This window comes from Leucopleurus acutus (genome assembly GCF_964270905.1).
Source record: "Leucopleurus acutus genome assembly, chromosome: 7".
NCBI classification, from domain to species: Eukaryota; Metazoa; Chordata; class Mammalia; order Artiodactyla; family Delphinidae; genus Leucopleurus; species Leucopleurus acutus.
Window position 1 is genome coordinate 35,436,866 of NC_139150.1, and position 17,251 is coordinate 35,454,116.

Sequence of the window (17,251 nt, forward strand, 5' to 3'; positions counted from 1 at the left end):
CATATATTTTTACATTATTTCAGGATGGAGGGTAAATCTGATCCCTGTTACTCCAGTGTTGGCTGGAAGTAGAAATTTCTGAAACTACTTTTGATAAAGACTTATGATATATGCTGCAATAAATTTGATATTCTGGGCTCTTTCATTTTGCACTGTCATATATGGGTACCACAAGCTGATAAACTCTTATTGAGAAAATGAGTACATATAGTACATCAAAATGAAGTTGTATTTTCTGCATTCAAAAATTTAAAAATTTTTTTGATGTATGACTGCCAAATATTCTTTTGTGGTAAGGGCTGTTCTGAGTTTACGGTTATAGCAGATGATGTTTTTCATTCATATTCCTGTGTCTCTGTCAGGAGGCTCCTTCTCACTGCCCAAACCCACTTTTGTCTAGAGCCAGAGTTGATTGGGAAAGGCTCCTGGAGCAGCTCTTAAACAATGGCTGATTTAAAACAAGACAAAAAATGATATAGACACACATATTCCTTTACCCCTGATCAGGGCAACTTTGAGGTGTGGCCCCTGCTGTCTCTAGTGTTCCCTTGGGATTCTGAGAGCTACCCTCTGTGGGACCCTGATTTGATAAGGAATCCAGTTTGGATTCTTTCTCTTCTCTTCCCTGTCCCACTTCCCCACTCTCTTACTGTGTTTTATTGGAAACATTTCCCAGTAAATCACTTTAAAAGCTGATTTATTTCACAATTGTTAGGATGGGTATGTATACACAAGACATTGCACCTTCGGTTTTCCATTTATTTTGCTCTTTACAAAATTCTCTTAACGGAAAAAATTTCAATTCCCTGGAAGACTGTAACAGGCCCCTGGAACAGTTCTTTGCTCAAAAGGATAAAAAGTTTTGGTAAGATGGAATTATGAAGTTGCCTGAAAAATGGCAGAAAGTAGTGGAACAAATCGGTGAAAACACTGTTCAATAAGGTTCTTGGTTAAAATGAAAAATGTGGCTTTTAGTTTTACTTAAAAACCAAAGGAACTTGTGGCCAACCCAATACGATGTCCATCATATACATTAAACATACATTAAATGCACCTGAAACTTAAGTTGTTCTCTCTGGATAGCACAACTCTGAAACAGCTTCATCACATGAAGTGATTCTCTGCATGACAGGCACTGCATGTCTTCCAATGGTTGGTACTTTTTGAAATGTTAATAAGTCACCCCTAGGGGCCTGTGCTGGACTTGGGTCCTGGTGTCTACAACCTACTGACATTCTTTCTTTAAAAAATAAATTTCTTTATTTTTTGCTGCGCTGGGTCTTTGTTGCTGCATGTGGGCTTTCTCTAGTTGGGGAGAATGGGGGCTACTCTTCCTTGTGGTGCGCGAGCTTCTCACTGCAGTGGCTTCTCATGTTGCGGAGCACGGGCTCTAAGCACGTGGGCTTCAGTAGTTGTGGCACACAGGCTCTAGAGCGCAGGCTCAGTAGCTGTAGCCCATGGGCTTAGCTGCTCCACGGCATGTGTGATCTTCCTGGACCAGGGCTTGAACCCGTGTCCCCTGCACTGGCAGGCGGCTTCTTAACCACTGCACCACCAGGGAAGCCCCCTACTGACATTCTTAACCAATCAAATGTTCCATTAGATAGTCTCCAACCCTGCCCACCACACTGCCCCCTGCCTCAGTTTACTCCCTTTGTTCTCACACCACAATTCTCTATTTATTGCGACACAGCTAACACCCCAGACTGGTGCTCTAGCATTTGTATCCATGCCTCCCGGTTATAACAGTAAGTAATTCCCCTCAGCTGGCTGAGCGGCCAGTAGCCTTGTCCCACCACAAAGGGGACCAAATGGTCTGTAGATATTCATGCCATGAACCTAGAGGCCCTTATTTCAGATGAGTGGGACATACCCCACCAAACTCTCAAACACCAGCACAGTCTGATGAATGTCTAAGCTTTACAAGATAAGGGTACATCCTGTCAGATGTGGAAGGCAACCTGCACCCACTTCTTCTAGTGAGAATTCCTTTTGAGAAAGGGGTTGGGGCTTCAATTAGGGTTTCTCAACCTCAGCACTACTAATATTTTGGGCTGGTTAATTCTTTGTTGTAGGAGACTGTCTTGTGCATTGTAGGATTCTAGCAACATTCCTGGTCTCTACTCACTAGATGCCAGCACTACCCTCTAAACTGTGAACACCCAAAATGATAAAGCTCAGGGGATCAAGATAGTGATGAAGGAATGATTCTATTATTTTGTACGTAATCTTTTGTTGGCAGAAGAATTTTCAGTTGTTTCCTATGAGCAGCTTCATTCTGTATCTTTTATCAACAGATTATTGGTATACTGTTAACCCTGTCTCTCCTTACAAACACAGCTCATATCAATCTTTTCCCTGCAGCACTAACAAACAACGTTTCTTTGCCCATCAGAGTGGCAAAGAGAAAAAGGAACGAAAATATTCCATGTTATTGTGGGAGTGGGGAGATGAACACTCTCATACACTGCCAGGAATGTAATTTGCAACATGTACTAAAACTTGCATGAAATATATGCATGTTTTTTGACACATAAGTTCTGTTTTATATGGAATAACTGGAAAAGATACGATGTGTGTAGAGGGATTCTTTTTTTTTTAATAATGAAAATCAGAAGCAACCAAAAAAGTCAACAACAGAGAGCTGATTAAATAAATTATGGTATAACTATATAATAGGATATCATGTAACCATTAAAAATGATGTAGATATATGTTTGATCAAAAAGAAAGATTTTCATTATTAAGTGGAAAAACAGGCTACAAAACAATATATTTATGTATAGAAAAAAGCCTGGACAGATAGACACTAAGAATTTTAACCATATCTTTGGGTAGAAGAATTAAGTATGATTTTTATGTTAAAACCATTTTCCCCCTTTGGTAGTGATACTTATATCAGACAAAATAGACTGTATTGAGATTGTAATGAGAGACAAAGAAGAACACTATATAATGATAAAGAGACCTAGCCAACAAGAAGATATACAATTGTAAATATATATGCACCCAACATAGAAGCACCTAAATATATAAAGCAAATATCAACAAACATAAAGGGAGAATTTGAAAATAATACAATAACAGTAGGGGACTTTAACACCCCACTTACATTGGTGGAGAGATCATCCAGGCAGAAATCAATAAGGAAGCACTGGCCTTAAATGACACATTAGATCAGATATATATATAAATGATATATATGTGTGTGTGTACGCATGTATGTATAAAACTTTACCTCCAAAAGCAGCAGAGTACACATTCTTTTAAAGTGCACATGGGGCGTGGGGGTGGGGGAAAAAAAATAAAGTGCACACAGAACACTCTTCAGGATAGATCACATGCTAGGCCACAAAACAAGTCTCACTAAATTTAAGAAGACTTAAGTCATACAGGCACCTTTTCTGACCACAATGGTATGAGACTAAAAATCACCTACAAGAAAACTGCAAAAAACACAAACATGTGGAGGCTAAACAATATGCTACTGAACAGCCAATGGATCACTGAAGAAATCAGAGGAAGTTTAAAAATACCTGGAGTTAAATGAAAATGGAAACAAAATGATACAAAAATCTATGGGATGCAGCAAAAGCAGTTCTAAGAGGGAAGTTTATAGTGGTACAAGTCTACCTCAGGAAACAAGAAAAATCTCAAATAAACAACCTAACTGTAGATCTTAAAGGAACTAGAAGAAGAACAAACAAAACCCAGTGTTAGTAGAATAAAAGAAATAATAAAGATCAGAGCAGAAATAAATGATATAGAGACCAAAAAAACAATAGAAATGATCAATGGAACTAAGAAAGATAAACAAAATTGATAAACTTTAGCCACATTCATCAAGAAAAAAACAGATAAAATCAGAAAGAGAAGTTATAACTGACATCATCAAATGGACAACCTAGAAGAAATTAATAAATTGTTAGAAATATATAATCTCCCAAGACTGAGTCAGGAAGAAATAAAAAATATGACAGACCAATTACCAGTAATGAAATTGAATCAGTAATAAAAATAAACCAAAACAAACAAAAACCCCAAAAATCTCCCAACAAACAAAAGTCCAGGATCAGATGGCTTTACAGGTGAATTCTACCGAACATTTAAAGAAGAGCTAACACCTATCCTTATCAAACTATTCCAACAAACTAAAGAGGAAGAAATGCTTCTGAACTCATTCTATGAGGCCAGCACCACCCTGATACCAAAACCAAAGACACTACAATAAAAAGAAAATTACAGGCCAATATCACTGATGAACACAGATGCAAAAATCCTCAACAAAAAATATTAGCAAACCAAATTCAATAGTACATTGAAAGGATCATACATCATGATCAAGTGGGATTTATGCCAAGATGCAAGCATGGTTCAACACCCACAGATTAATCAATGTGATACACTACATTAACAAATTGAAGAATAAAAATCATATAACAGATGCAGAAAAAGCTTTTGACAAAATTTAACATTTATTTATTTATCTATTTTTGGCCATGTCACGCAACTTGCAGGATCTTAGTTCCCCAACCAGGGACTGAATCCAGGCCCTGGCAGCGAAAGTGCCGAATCCTAACCACTGGACTGCCAGGGAATCTCCACAAAGTGAGTATAGAGGGAACATAACATAATAAAGGCCACGTATGACAAGCCCACAGCTAACATCATACTCAACAGTGAAAACCTGAAAGCATCTCCTCTAAGATCAGGACAAAGACAAGGATGCCCACTCTTGCCACTTCTATTCAACAGAGTACCAGAAGTCCTAGCCACAGCAGTTAGACAAGAAAAAGAAATAAAAGAAACCTAGATTGAAAAGGAAGAAGTAAAATTTGTTACTGTTTGCAGATGATATGATACTATACATAGAAAATCCTAACAATGCCACCAAAAAACTATCAGAACTACTAAATGAATTCAGTAAAGTTGTAAGATACAAATTAATATACAGAAATCTTTTGTGTTCCTATATACTAACAATGAACTATCAGAAAGAGAAATTAAGAAAACAATCCCATTTAAAACTATAACAAAAAGAATAAAATACCTAGGAATATATCTAACCAAGGAGGTAAAAGACTTGTACTTGGAAAACTCTGAGACTCTGATGAAGGAAACTGAAGATGACACAAACAAATGGAAATATATACTGTGCTCATGGATCAGAAGAATTAATATTGTTAAAATGACCATACTAACTAAGTCAATCTGTAATCCCTATCAAAATACCAATGCCATTTTTCACAGAACTAGAACAAATAATTTTAAAATTTATATGGAAACACAAAAGACCCCAAATAGCCAAAACCATCTTGAGAAAGAACAACAAAGCTGGAGGTATCATGCTCACTGATTTCAAACTATACTGTAAAGCTACAGTGATCAAAACAGTACAGTACTGGCACAAAAACAGACACACAGATCAATGGAAGAGAAGAGAGTGCCCATAAATGAACCCACATTTACATGGTCAATTAATCTACGATAAAGGAGGAAAGAATATACAATGGGGAAAAGACAGCCTCTTCAATAAACGGTGTTGGGAAAACTGAACAGCTACATGGAAAAGAATCAAACCGGACTACTTTCTCACACGATATACAAAACTAAACTCAAAATAGATTAAACAGTTAAACATAAGACCTGAAACTGTAAAGCTTCTAGAAGAAAACATAGGCAGCATGCTCTTTGCCATTTAGCCATATTTTTTTGGATGTCTTCTCAGTAAGGGAAACAAAAGGAAAAAATAAATAAGTGGGACTGCATCAAACTAAAAAACTTTTGCACAGCAAAGGAAGCTATCAACAAAACAAAATGGCCACCTACTGATTGGGAGAAGGTATTTGTAAATTATATATTAGATAAGGGGTTAGTATCTAAAATATAGAAAGAACTCATACAACTCAATATAAAAAAAAAACCCGATTAAAAAATAGGCAGAGGACCTGAATAGACATTTTTCCAAAGAAGACCTACAGATGGCCAACAGGTACATTAAAAGATGCTCAACATCACCAATCATTAGGGAAATGCAAATCAAGACCACAATGAGATATCACCTCACACCTGTTACAATAGCTATTATCAGAAAGATAAGAAATAACAAGTTGTTGGCAAGGATGTGGGAAAAAAGGGAACTCTCATGCACTGTTGGTGGGAATGTAAATTGGTATAGCCCCTATGGAAAACAGCATGGAGGTTCCTTAAAAAATTGAAGATAGATATGATCCAGCAATTCCACTTCTGGATTTTTTTTTTTTTTTTTTTTGGCTGCACCATGTGGCTTCTGGGATCTTAGATCCTCTACCAGGGATTGAACCCAGGCCCTTGGCAGTGAACGTGAGGGGTCCTAACCACTGGACCGTTAGGGAATTCCCCTATTTGTGTATTTTTCTAAAGAAAACAAAAACACTAATTTGAAAACACTATGTTCAGTGTAGCATTATCTACAAGAGCCAGGATATGGAAGCAACCTAAGTACCCATGAATAGACGAATGGATAAAGGTGTGATACACACACACACACACACACACACACACTGTGGAATATTACTCAGCCATAAAAAAGAATGAAATCTTGACATTTGCAACAATACAGATTGACCTAGAGGGTTTCATGCTAAGTGAAATAAATGACAGAGGAAGATGAATACCATATGATTTCACTTATATGTGGAATAAAAAACAAAATAAAGAAATAGGCATAACAAAGCATAAACAGACCCATAGAGAACAAACTGGTGATTGTCAGAGGGGAGAGAGGTGGGGGGAATGAATGAAATATATAAGGGAGATTAAGAGGTACAAACTTCCAGTTATAAAATAAATAAATCACAGGGATGTAATGTACACCGTAGGGAACATAGTCAATAATATTGTAATAATTTTGCATGGTGACAGATGGTAAGTAGACTTACATGGTGATAATTTTGTAATATATAAAATACTGAATCACTTTACAAATTATGTTATATACCTAAAACTAATATAATTGGTAAGTCAATTATAATTCAATTTAAAAAAAAAGGTACAAACTTCCAGTTAAAAAATAAATGAGTCATGGGGATGAAATGTACAGTATGGTGAGTACAGTCAATAATATTGTAATAACTTTGTATGATGACAAATGGTAACTAGAAAAAATTTTTAAAAATATTTTTCCCCCTTAAAAAGAATATGTACTCCTTGTATAACATAAAAATAAAGAGCTGATCATAAGCACTGTTAATAGCATGGTTCTGAAATAATAGGCACTGTCAGTAGCATGGTCCACGAAAGCAAGGCTTTCCATTGAGAAAATGGGAGACGGTTTCTCTGTGCTCTAAGAAAGCCAAACATGAATCAAGCTAGAATCCAGGAAAGGAGCTACTCAGGCTGCTTCTTTCTAATCAAAGTGGGACCAGAGGCAAAAGATGTTTAGAGTCTTCTCAATCTTAGCAACTATGTGGATCCTTATTGTTTGGGACATCTCCTTTTCTCTTAACCACATTTATCCATTTAAAGTCTTATTTGATTGTCAAATCACTAAATATTTTAAACTCCCCATTCTTGTATGGAAAGTTAATGTGTGAGTAGACTGACTAACTGAACACTAGGTGTAAGAGCCAGGTGCCAAGGGCAATGAAGAGGGAATGGAGCAGAAGCTCCTCTTGTGTTTCTGTTCTTTCCTTATCATCCTAATGCCCCAAAGTGAAGTACCTCAGCCTCCTTTCCTATCTGCATATAAATGCATGGACCTGAAGGGTAAATTATACCCCAGAACAAAATGTTTGTCTAATAAAAAAAAATAAAATTTGGGAGGAAAAAGAAGATAATGTGCAGAAACAAATAGAAGAAGAGCTTCATTTCTTCCCTCCTCCAAACAATTTTCTAAGTATGAAAGGCAATCTCACTTCTGCCCTGAAAGCAGAGGTCCTCAGATCTGAAGGAATGCTAGTCACACCACATCAGTAATAAGTCACACCTGTCCCAGGTTCTACTAAGAAATAATGCCAATTATCTCAAGGCTTACCACTCTATGAAGCCATTTTTCATGGCTGCCACTTTTAGCAGGGTATTAAAAGACTGTGCCCACTTACCTTAGGGTCAGAACAATCCCAGTAGATGTTAGGAAGCCAACCACCAACACACAACGAATGCTTGACACTTAGCTGAAAGCTGGGCAGCCACAGGGAAGGTGGTAAACTAAAGACACCAAGTCTGATTCTAGAGGAGAGATTCTCCCTTGCCCTCCAAAAGAAAAGAGCTAATCCTACCAGATATACAGCAGACTGTGTACTTCACAAAGAGGAAAACACAAATTTAAGATTCCAATTGTTGGAGAACATGGAGAAACATTTTGTTACTCCATCTCATTTTATTCTGGCATAAAGCTAGTGCTTGGGCACAGTAAGGGCATTTGACCCCAGTTTATAGAGATTTTATAACTTTACTTACTTGTCCAACCCAAGTACACCCTTTGTGACTACTCAAACTCTCTTTGTCCTTTTACATAGTAGACAAATTTATTTACTCTATTTCAGACATTTTATTTTTCTTATTCTAACATTAGGCTCTGATAAGTACAAAAGGTTCACAAGTATAAAAACTTCTGTGTAACTCTGTGGTAGTTAAAAAACCCAAGAGAACAATTTTTTTTTTTTTTTTTTGTGGTACACGGGCCTCTCTCTGTTGTGGCCTCTCCTGTTGCAGAGCACAGGCTCCGGATGCGCAGGCTCAGCGGCCATGGCTCATGGGCCCAGCCGCTCCGCGGCATGTGGGATCTTCCCGGACCGGGGCACGAACCCATGTCCCCTGCATCGGCAGGCGGACTCTCAACCACTGTGCCACCAGGGAAGCCCCCAAAACAATTTTTTAAGTTGGATGATATTCATCTTAAAAATCTGAGGGACAGTCTTCCTCAAGTACGGCTGTAAAAATGGTAAAAATGACTTCCTTGTGATTAAGTTAAAATTTTTGATGACTCTTTTCACTTGTTTCAGGAAATCTGTTTCTCAACATTTACTCTGGATGGATTCCTTACTTGTATTTTGCTCTAAAACCCAATGCCCTGTCTCTTCAGTGCTTCAATGACGACACCCTCATTTTCAGCCTGTGATACGCTGACCAAAGTAAGATTCTGACATCAGCTTCAGAAGCAAGAAAAGCCAGATTTAGATATATAGTTATTATCCTTTCCGATATTAAAAAAAAAAGGAATGCTGAAAAAGTGATGAATTTTTCATATTAGCATTAATTTATCTTCTTGCAAGGATTTAATTTTCATACACTGCATACATTTAATGAGCTTTATTTTTTCAAAATATTAAAAAAAATTTTTTGTATGAAAAGATTAATTCTTCCTATCCCTAGGGTACTGAGTGAATAAAAATGACGTCCTGGAACAGGGGAAGTCCGAGTTTATCTTTGTTTTCTTACCTAATAACCTGTTGGACACAGAGAACTGAGATCTCCAAGGACTTTGTTCAATAGCTCTAGGTATGGCTGAGATTAAAAAAACAAAAACAAAAACCTCATTTTATTTAATCATAGGTAATACAAATATTGCCAGGATGTTGTAGACATGAAGACCAAACACTGGGAAGCCAAATCAGAAGCTAACTCACAGCTTAGACTTTTTTTTCCTCTGCTTAATGAGAAATAAATTATCATTGCCATCATCCTCCAAACAGCTCTCCTTTTTCTTATGCCTGACCCTCCTGCCCTCTCTGGGCAGCCTGTCTTCTCTTGGCTTGTGGTAATGCAATGAGTGGTGAAAGGGCTTGTGAGGCTTCTGGGTTTTGACAGTGCCAGGAGAAGAGTGGACTCTGGGGCCCCTGGGGTAGTCCTCATCCACTTCATGACACTTGTCAGCCTTCCTGTGCTTCTCACGCTCTCTGCTGGTCCTGTTCATGGCTTCTTTTTGGGTTTCTTTCTTTTCTTGAGGCCACGTGTTACTTCTCCATGAGGCATGGCTCTTCCTCATATCACGGTGGGGCCTCTTATCTGCTGCTTCCATGTGAGGCCTCTTGAACTGCCTTGGAAAGTCCCCATTCTTCTGAAGTTCTGGAAAACATAAAGTATTTCTGCATATTCAGCAACTCCATGCAGAGCTTTCATTGGTCTGTAAATAACTTAGCAGAGAGGGAAGCCAGACATTTAAATGCATTAATGATATGACATTCTAAAGAGCCCTAAGGTAAAAAAATCACTCACTAAAAACTCAATGGTTGTAGTTCTATATTTCTAAACATGGAAAACATCCAGAAATCCAATGATACTTATTTTGTTCAATACAGTTTAACTAGGTTCAACAAGGGAGACAGGGACCAGTGAGAGCAGTAATCATGTCAGCTTTGTGAAAAGTCACGTGTGACCAATTCAAGTTCCTGCAGTGATAGAGACAGCCCTTGATGATAAGGTGAAGCAAGATGTATAATGTGGCCTTTTGACAGTTTCATATGACATTTCAATTATACTCTGAAGATAAAGTCTGGCCACAGTACTTATAGGTGAATGCCATACTGGACAGGAGATTATTCCTCCAGATTATTCCTCCAGAGTAGAGATCACTGGCTTAGAGACTGAGTGTGCACATGTGCACACACTTGTGTATCTAAGAGGTTTAAGTGCCAGATCTGATGTTATATTTTATCAGGACTTGGCACTCTTACTGTAAGCATCTGATGGTAGTGATTCTGATGGGATAAGTGGGAGATGAGGTTACAGTGAGGGATGAAAACTAAGGTCAACAGAACCTTGAAAGATTAAAGAAGTCACCAATAAAAAAATGGGACAGAGTGCGAAGTAGTATACTTAGGGCACAAAACTGAATTCTAGAATATAGAGCAAAAGTAAGTATCCATAAGTACTTATAGACTTCAGTATAAAATATAAAGTCCAATATAGTGAGTCTCAAAGTGGATCTGTGCCACAGAGTTGCTGATATAACTAATTAAAAAGGAGAACAAAGGGTATTTCCCTGATTATAAAAGTTATAAATGCTCATTAAAGAAAAGTTGGGAAATACAGAAAAGTACAGAGAAAATAACAAAGAAAGCATCCACAACCCTTTAATCCAGAGATGCCATTTTGGTGCATTTCTTTGTAATCTTTTAAAAATTTAGTTGTCTAATCATTATCTTCTTGTACTATAATTTCTCTACATAGAGAGATAAAATATGCAGAAGTTGAGAGGTAATTCCTCTACTTTCCTCCAAAATTACTATCTTCGTTTTGAAAGGACCTGAACTCAGAGAGAGTCTGGAAGAGAATAATGAAAAGGCCAAGAGTCAACAATGTATGAGTTAACTTGAAAAATATAGAACTATTTGGTCCTGAAAGCAAAAAAAGTAACTTTGTAAACCACTGTGAAGCATACAGCAAGAAAGAAGAGTGGCAGAGAAAATAAGCCTAAATTATAAAATAATTTGGTGAGAAAGAACATTATGTTAGCAACAGCAAATAAAGAAATGGAGGGTGGCTGTGGATCTGGAGCTCTGTTCATAATGGTGGCCAATAAAAAATGACTTCTTTGGGGAAGCTCCAGGAATCACCTAGCAGGGCAAGCTTTTCTTTGCTTGAAAAATACTAGAGATATAAAGAGGGAGAACATAATTATTTGTCTAAAAGAAAAATCTCAAAGGAAGCTTTAAAAACTCTGCATGCATAAATGGATATAAGTATTTTCTGGACATTTTCTAAAATGATCATTATGTGAGAAAAATGTTCACGGTGAATAGATTAAAACACAGGATTTTGGAAGTGGGTGCTTGATTTCTGGAGATCAAGAAAGTTCCAGTTTCGGGCTTCCCTGGTGGCGCAGTGGTTAACAATCCACTTGCCAATGCAGGGGACACGGGTTCGAGCCCTGGGCTGGGAAGATCTCACATGCCGTGGAGCAACTAAGCCCGTGCACCACAACTACTGAGCCTGCACTCTAGATCCCACGAGCCACAACTACTGAAGCCCGCGTGCCTAGAGCCTAAGCTCTGCAACAGGAGAAGCCACTGCAATGAGAAGCCCGCGCACCGCAACAAAGAGTAGCCACCACTCGCCGCAACTAGAGAAAGCCCACGTGCAGCAACAAAGACCCAACGCAGCCAAAAATAAATAAATTAAATAAATAAATTTTTAAAAAAGACAAGAAAAAAAGAAAGTTCCAGTTTCTATAGTAACTATTAAAAACATTTTCTGTCCTAACCAAAGGCCCACAAAGCAGTTTGCAAAGACAGTGCAAAAAAAGAAATTAAGGAACTATTGCAAAGGTGATTTAGTAAGAAATCTAGTAACATACCTTTCACTTTTCGTTTTATTCTCTGATCTCTCTCTCGGATTTCGTATTTGTCATCATAGTAGTAGATGAATGGAGATGTTGGAAAGGTCTGGCTAAACATTCGTCTTTCTGTACATTCCTGCAAATTGTATTTGAAATTATGATGTCACAAGGTCACACTGTTCAGACAACTTTTTTTGTAAGATTATGGACCACTGTAATTAGTGACGAGCCCCCATTGCTGATACTCACACTGTGGCTGCAGGATGTGGTCTTGCTGGGACACTGGGAGGATCAGCCAAACACCCGATTGTGCTTACATGCTAGTCTTTCAGGCTTGGATTTTCTTCCTTTATTTCTTTACCTACAAAACCCTTCTTATCTTCTTTAAATCTTCCCTGCCAACCCTCTCCCCCAGCAATGCCTTGTCCCTCTGTAGCAGGGATTATTTTATTTAAAATTATGTTTTATCCGCTCTTTGCTTGTCTGTCTCTTCTAACAGCCTTCCATCAAGGGTTTCTCCTTTTCTTCTTCTCTTCACATGTACACCCTCAATGTGGGGGTAAATTCTTAGCCCTTTACTCCTTTTCATCCACACAAGTAGTTTTTTGCAAGCTTATTTTAAGCCAACACTCACTGCTCACAAGGGCAGTGATTCTTGTGGTGGGGAGCAGGGTGGTGGTGGGTTGTGCCTAGCTTGAAAATGTTCCTAGGTAGTTCTGAAGGAAACCTCTCTTCTCTTTGCTCCCCCTACTCAAGAAGAGATCACTCCTCTCACTCACCCCAGGACAGCTCCCTACTCTCCTGACTCTGGCCTTCTGGTAGCTGCTACTTTCCAAATCCACATCCTTGGCCTGACCCACGTCCCATGTAGTAGGCTTTGTTTATCCTGGTCTGTGACACATATCCATTCAGCTTGTCTCAAACCAAATAATGTCTTTCATTTGAAAGAGGCTTCATTTTGGAACTTTCCGCTTCTGTCTTCTGCCATCTTGCCTAAAATTTATTATAAACGTTCAGTGCTTCTTAGCTAGGTACTGAAGAAAATTAAACTACAAGCATCCCCTGCTTTTAAAAAGTTTGCTTTATACCGCTTCACTTTTATGAAAGACCTGTTTTCACTAGCAGAAAGAAATATGAAGAGGATTTTCACCTTTACAAGAAAAGGTGAAAAGTGAAAATGGTGTTTAGCATTTGTTTTGCAGCAACCATACAGAGACAGTGAGCACCCGGAGCAGTGAGAGTGGCACCACCAAGCTCCTCCCCCAGGAACTACACTCAGCATCTCGGCATCAAGCCACCATAGCTTTGAACTGTGTCTGTGAGCATCTGTGCTTTATCTCCATTTATTTTTTGCATTCGTTAGAAAGATGTGTTGTAAGGTAACTGCTGCTTTGCTTTACAGCTACTTTGGCTTAGGAAAGGTTTCACAGGAACGCTCTACTTTCAGATAATGCGGAAAATCTGTACCTCTTAGGAAGAAAGTATGTGAAATATCTGCATAGAATTCAGCTGATTTATCATAACTTTGTCATTATATACTCAACTTGTAATTCTTTTTTTTTCTTAATATCTTTATTGGAGTATAATTGCTTTAAAATGGTGTGTTAGTTTCTGCTTTATATCAAAGTGAATCAGCTATACATATACATACATCCCCATAACCCCTTCCTCTTGCATCTCCCCCTCACCCTCCCTATCCCACCCCTCTAGGTGGTCACAAAGCACCGAGCTGATCTCCCTGTGCTATGCGGCTGCTTCCCACTAGCTATCGATTTTACATTTGGTAGTGTATATATGTCCATGCCACTCTCTCACTTCGTCCCAGCTTACCATTCCCCCTCCCCGTGTCCTCAAGTCCATTCTCTACGTCTGTGTCTTTATTCCTGTCCTGCCCCTAGGTTCTTCAGAACCATTTTTTTTTTTAGATTCCATGTATATGTGTTAGCATACACTATTTGTTTTTCTCTTTCTGACTTACTTCACTCTGTATGACAGACTGTAGGTCCATCCACCTCACTACAAATAACTCAATTTCGTTTCTTTTTATGGCTGAGTAATATTCCATTGTATATATGTACATCTTCTTTATCCATTCATCTGTCGATGGACACTTAGGTTGCTTCCATGTCCTGGCTATTGTAAATAGAGCTGCAATGAACACTGTGGTACATGACTCTTTTTGAATTATGGTTTTCTCAGGGTATATGCCTAGTAGTGGGATTGCTGGGTCATACGGTAGTTCTATTTGTAGTTTTTTAAGGAACCTCCATACTATTTTCCATAGTGGCTGTATCCATTTACATTTCCACCAACAGAGCAAGAGGTCAACTTGTAATTCTAAGATACTTGACCAAACTGGCCACCATACACTTAGAAACATAATTTGTAGATTTTAAAAACTAGGAATCATTCTAAATATACACTTAAGTATAGAAAATAAAGTAATGGAAATCTGTACCTAACCATTTAGCTTTATAAAATCAACATTTACCCTTAATTTAGTTGTTTCCCCCTAAGCATTAACGATATAATGAGATCCTCTGTCTAACTCTCCTTCCCACTTCCCATTCATCTCCTTCCCTTTCCAGAAGCTGCCATGGTCTTAAAGTTGGTGCCTGCCATTCTCATGTTTTAATACTCTTACTATTAATAAATATTCCAATAAACAATAGTATAACTTTGAAGTGTTCAGATTTCACAAAAATGGTAACATTCTGTAGATATTTTGAAGTATTTTTAGGTCATAATAGTTTCACAGACTTAAGGTGAGTGGTGTTCTTTGGATTATCTATCTGAATAGATAAGGTTTGGTAACACTTGACTACGAACCTACCTGGGTCTGGTATATTTTGGTGGGGAGAATTCTGATTATTAATTCAGTTTCTTTAGTGGTATTGGTTCATCTAAGTTTGTTCTTCAATCATTTTGATTAATTTATATTTTTGCAGAGAATTATTTATTTTAGCTGCATTTTCAGATTTAACATTGAACTTTATTTTTTGTTTGTTTTTTGGCCATGCAGCATGCAGTATCTTAGTTCCCCCACCAGGGATCAAACCTGTGCCCCCTGCAGTAGAAGCACAGAGTTTTAACCACTGGACAGCCAGGGAAGTCCCTAACATTGAACTTTATGAAGTTTATACAGTATTCTTTAAGTAAAAAATTATACTGTATTTTAAGCTATTTACACTTTTTCACTCATTGTTTATTTGTATCTTTTCCTTTTCTTCGAGCAGTTTTTCCAGAAGTCTCTTTTCTTTTGAAAAGAAAATGTTTTCAAAGAACCAGCTTTTGGTTTTGATGATGCTATTAATCATGTTTTCTATTTCAGTAATTTTGGTTCTTATCTTTATAATTTCCTCCTTCCAACTATCCTCAGATTTAACCTGTTGTTGAGTTTCTGGATCTTTTTGGGCTTTTTTGGGTGTTGAAAGTTATAAGGCAAACCTATAGGGTAACATAAAGAATTGCTTTTATAAATCACTATCCACGGTGGCACCAAGTTTCCAGAAGAAATGATACCCATAAAAGATCTAGGGGCTTCCCTGGTGGCGCAGTGGCTGAGAGTCTGCCTGCTGATGCAGGGGACACGGGTTCGTGCCCCGGTCTGGGAAGATCCCACATGCCGTGGAACGGCTGGGCCCGTGAGCCATGGCTGCTGAACCTGCGCGTCTGGAGCCTGTGCTCCGCAACAGGAGAGGCCACAACATGAGAGGCCTGCGTATCGCAAAAAAAAAAAAAAAAAAAAAAAAGATTTGGGTCGAAGATTCTACTATGGTTTGAATGTTTGTGTATCCCCCCACCCAATTCATGTGTTGAAATCTAAACCCCAAGGTGATGGTATTAGGAGGTGGACCCTTTGGGAGGTGATTAGATCACGAGGGTGGAACTCTTGTAAAAGAGACCCCACAGAGCTCTCTAGCCTCTTCCACCATGTGAGGACACAGCAAGAAAGTGCCATCTATGAGGAAGTGGCCCTCACAAGACACTGATTCTGCACCATGGTTGTGGTGAGAAATAAATTCCTGTTGTTTGTAAGCCACTCAGTCTATGGTAGTTTGTTTATAGCAGCCTGAAGAGACTAAGACAGATTCTATAGAATATTAAGAGCAAATTACAATTACAAAAAGGTACTAGAGCTCTTGATATATTCCCAGCGCCCCACTCATCCTGGAGTAGTCTCTTTACATGGTGAGTACTGTTTCCTATTGCAGTTTGCCTCATATGGAGCTGCTGTGATTGTCCCTGCCTCCCCAGTTACAGTGAGTGGAATTAGGGAAGGGCGATGCCACATTCCCCTTAGAGTATCTTTCACATGAAGAAGCTATTTATTAACATCTATAGAGCTGAAGTTCTGAAACTGAAGGGGAGGGGCCCTCAGACAGCTGTAACTACCTGCCGAGTCTCCTATACAGTCTAGACTGATGTGGCTCTACAGAGCTATATAGTACTATAAACACTTTCCAAAGCTAAATGTAAATTATATTTTGATTATCCACATCGCTGGTCCCCTCCATTAGCACAGACAATTGATAGTTGGCTATATAATTTATCTACTATTCTGGATTAGCCACACCACTGATCTTCTTCATTAGTGTGGATAATCTAGAGTTCTTCATCTATGGCAGCAATGAGGCTGCCAAATTTGCTTTATGGTAAATTAAAAATTATCTAAATCTAGATTTCAGGGATAAGTTCCAAATGCTTTTAATATATTTCCTATCTACATTAACAGGAGTGACTAGTAAGCAGTATGTGTCCAACTCTAACTGTTTTTCCTTAATTGAACAAACATAAATGCTAAAATTATACCTTTTGCTTTAAAGAGGTAAGCAAGCATAAATTGTACATCTGTGTGATTCGTGTGGCAGTGGACTGCTTATGTGAATATGTTCACTAAACAACATCTGAGTTTTGGCAACAAGGAGGAATACACAGAGCAGTAAAAGATCTAGAGATGACAATTTTGCAAAAACAAGGTATTCTCAAACT

The 17,251-nt window shown here is 38.2% G+C and overlaps 1 protein-coding gene across 2 annotated transcripts in view; it reads right to left on the reverse strand.

Moving 5' to 3' along the window:
• Positions 1–8,267: 8,267 nt before the first annotated feature.
• ZCCHC7 (zinc finger CCHC-type containing 7) overlaps positions 8,268–17,251 on the reverse strand; it is a 237,280-nt gene continuing 228,296 nt past the window's right edge. For both annotated transcript variants that reach the window (XM_082843092.1, XM_082843091.1), the window contains exons 8-9: positions 12,278–12,395; positions 8,268–10,047 (exon numbers count right to left, since the gene is read on the reverse strand). In XM_082843092.1, coding sequence (XP_082699218.1) covers positions 9,605–10,047; positions 12,278–12,395 — 561 coding nt within the window. In that variant the 3' untranslated portion in view covers positions 8,268–9,604. The remainder of the gene's footprint in view (positions 10,048–12,277; positions 12,396–17,251) is intronic.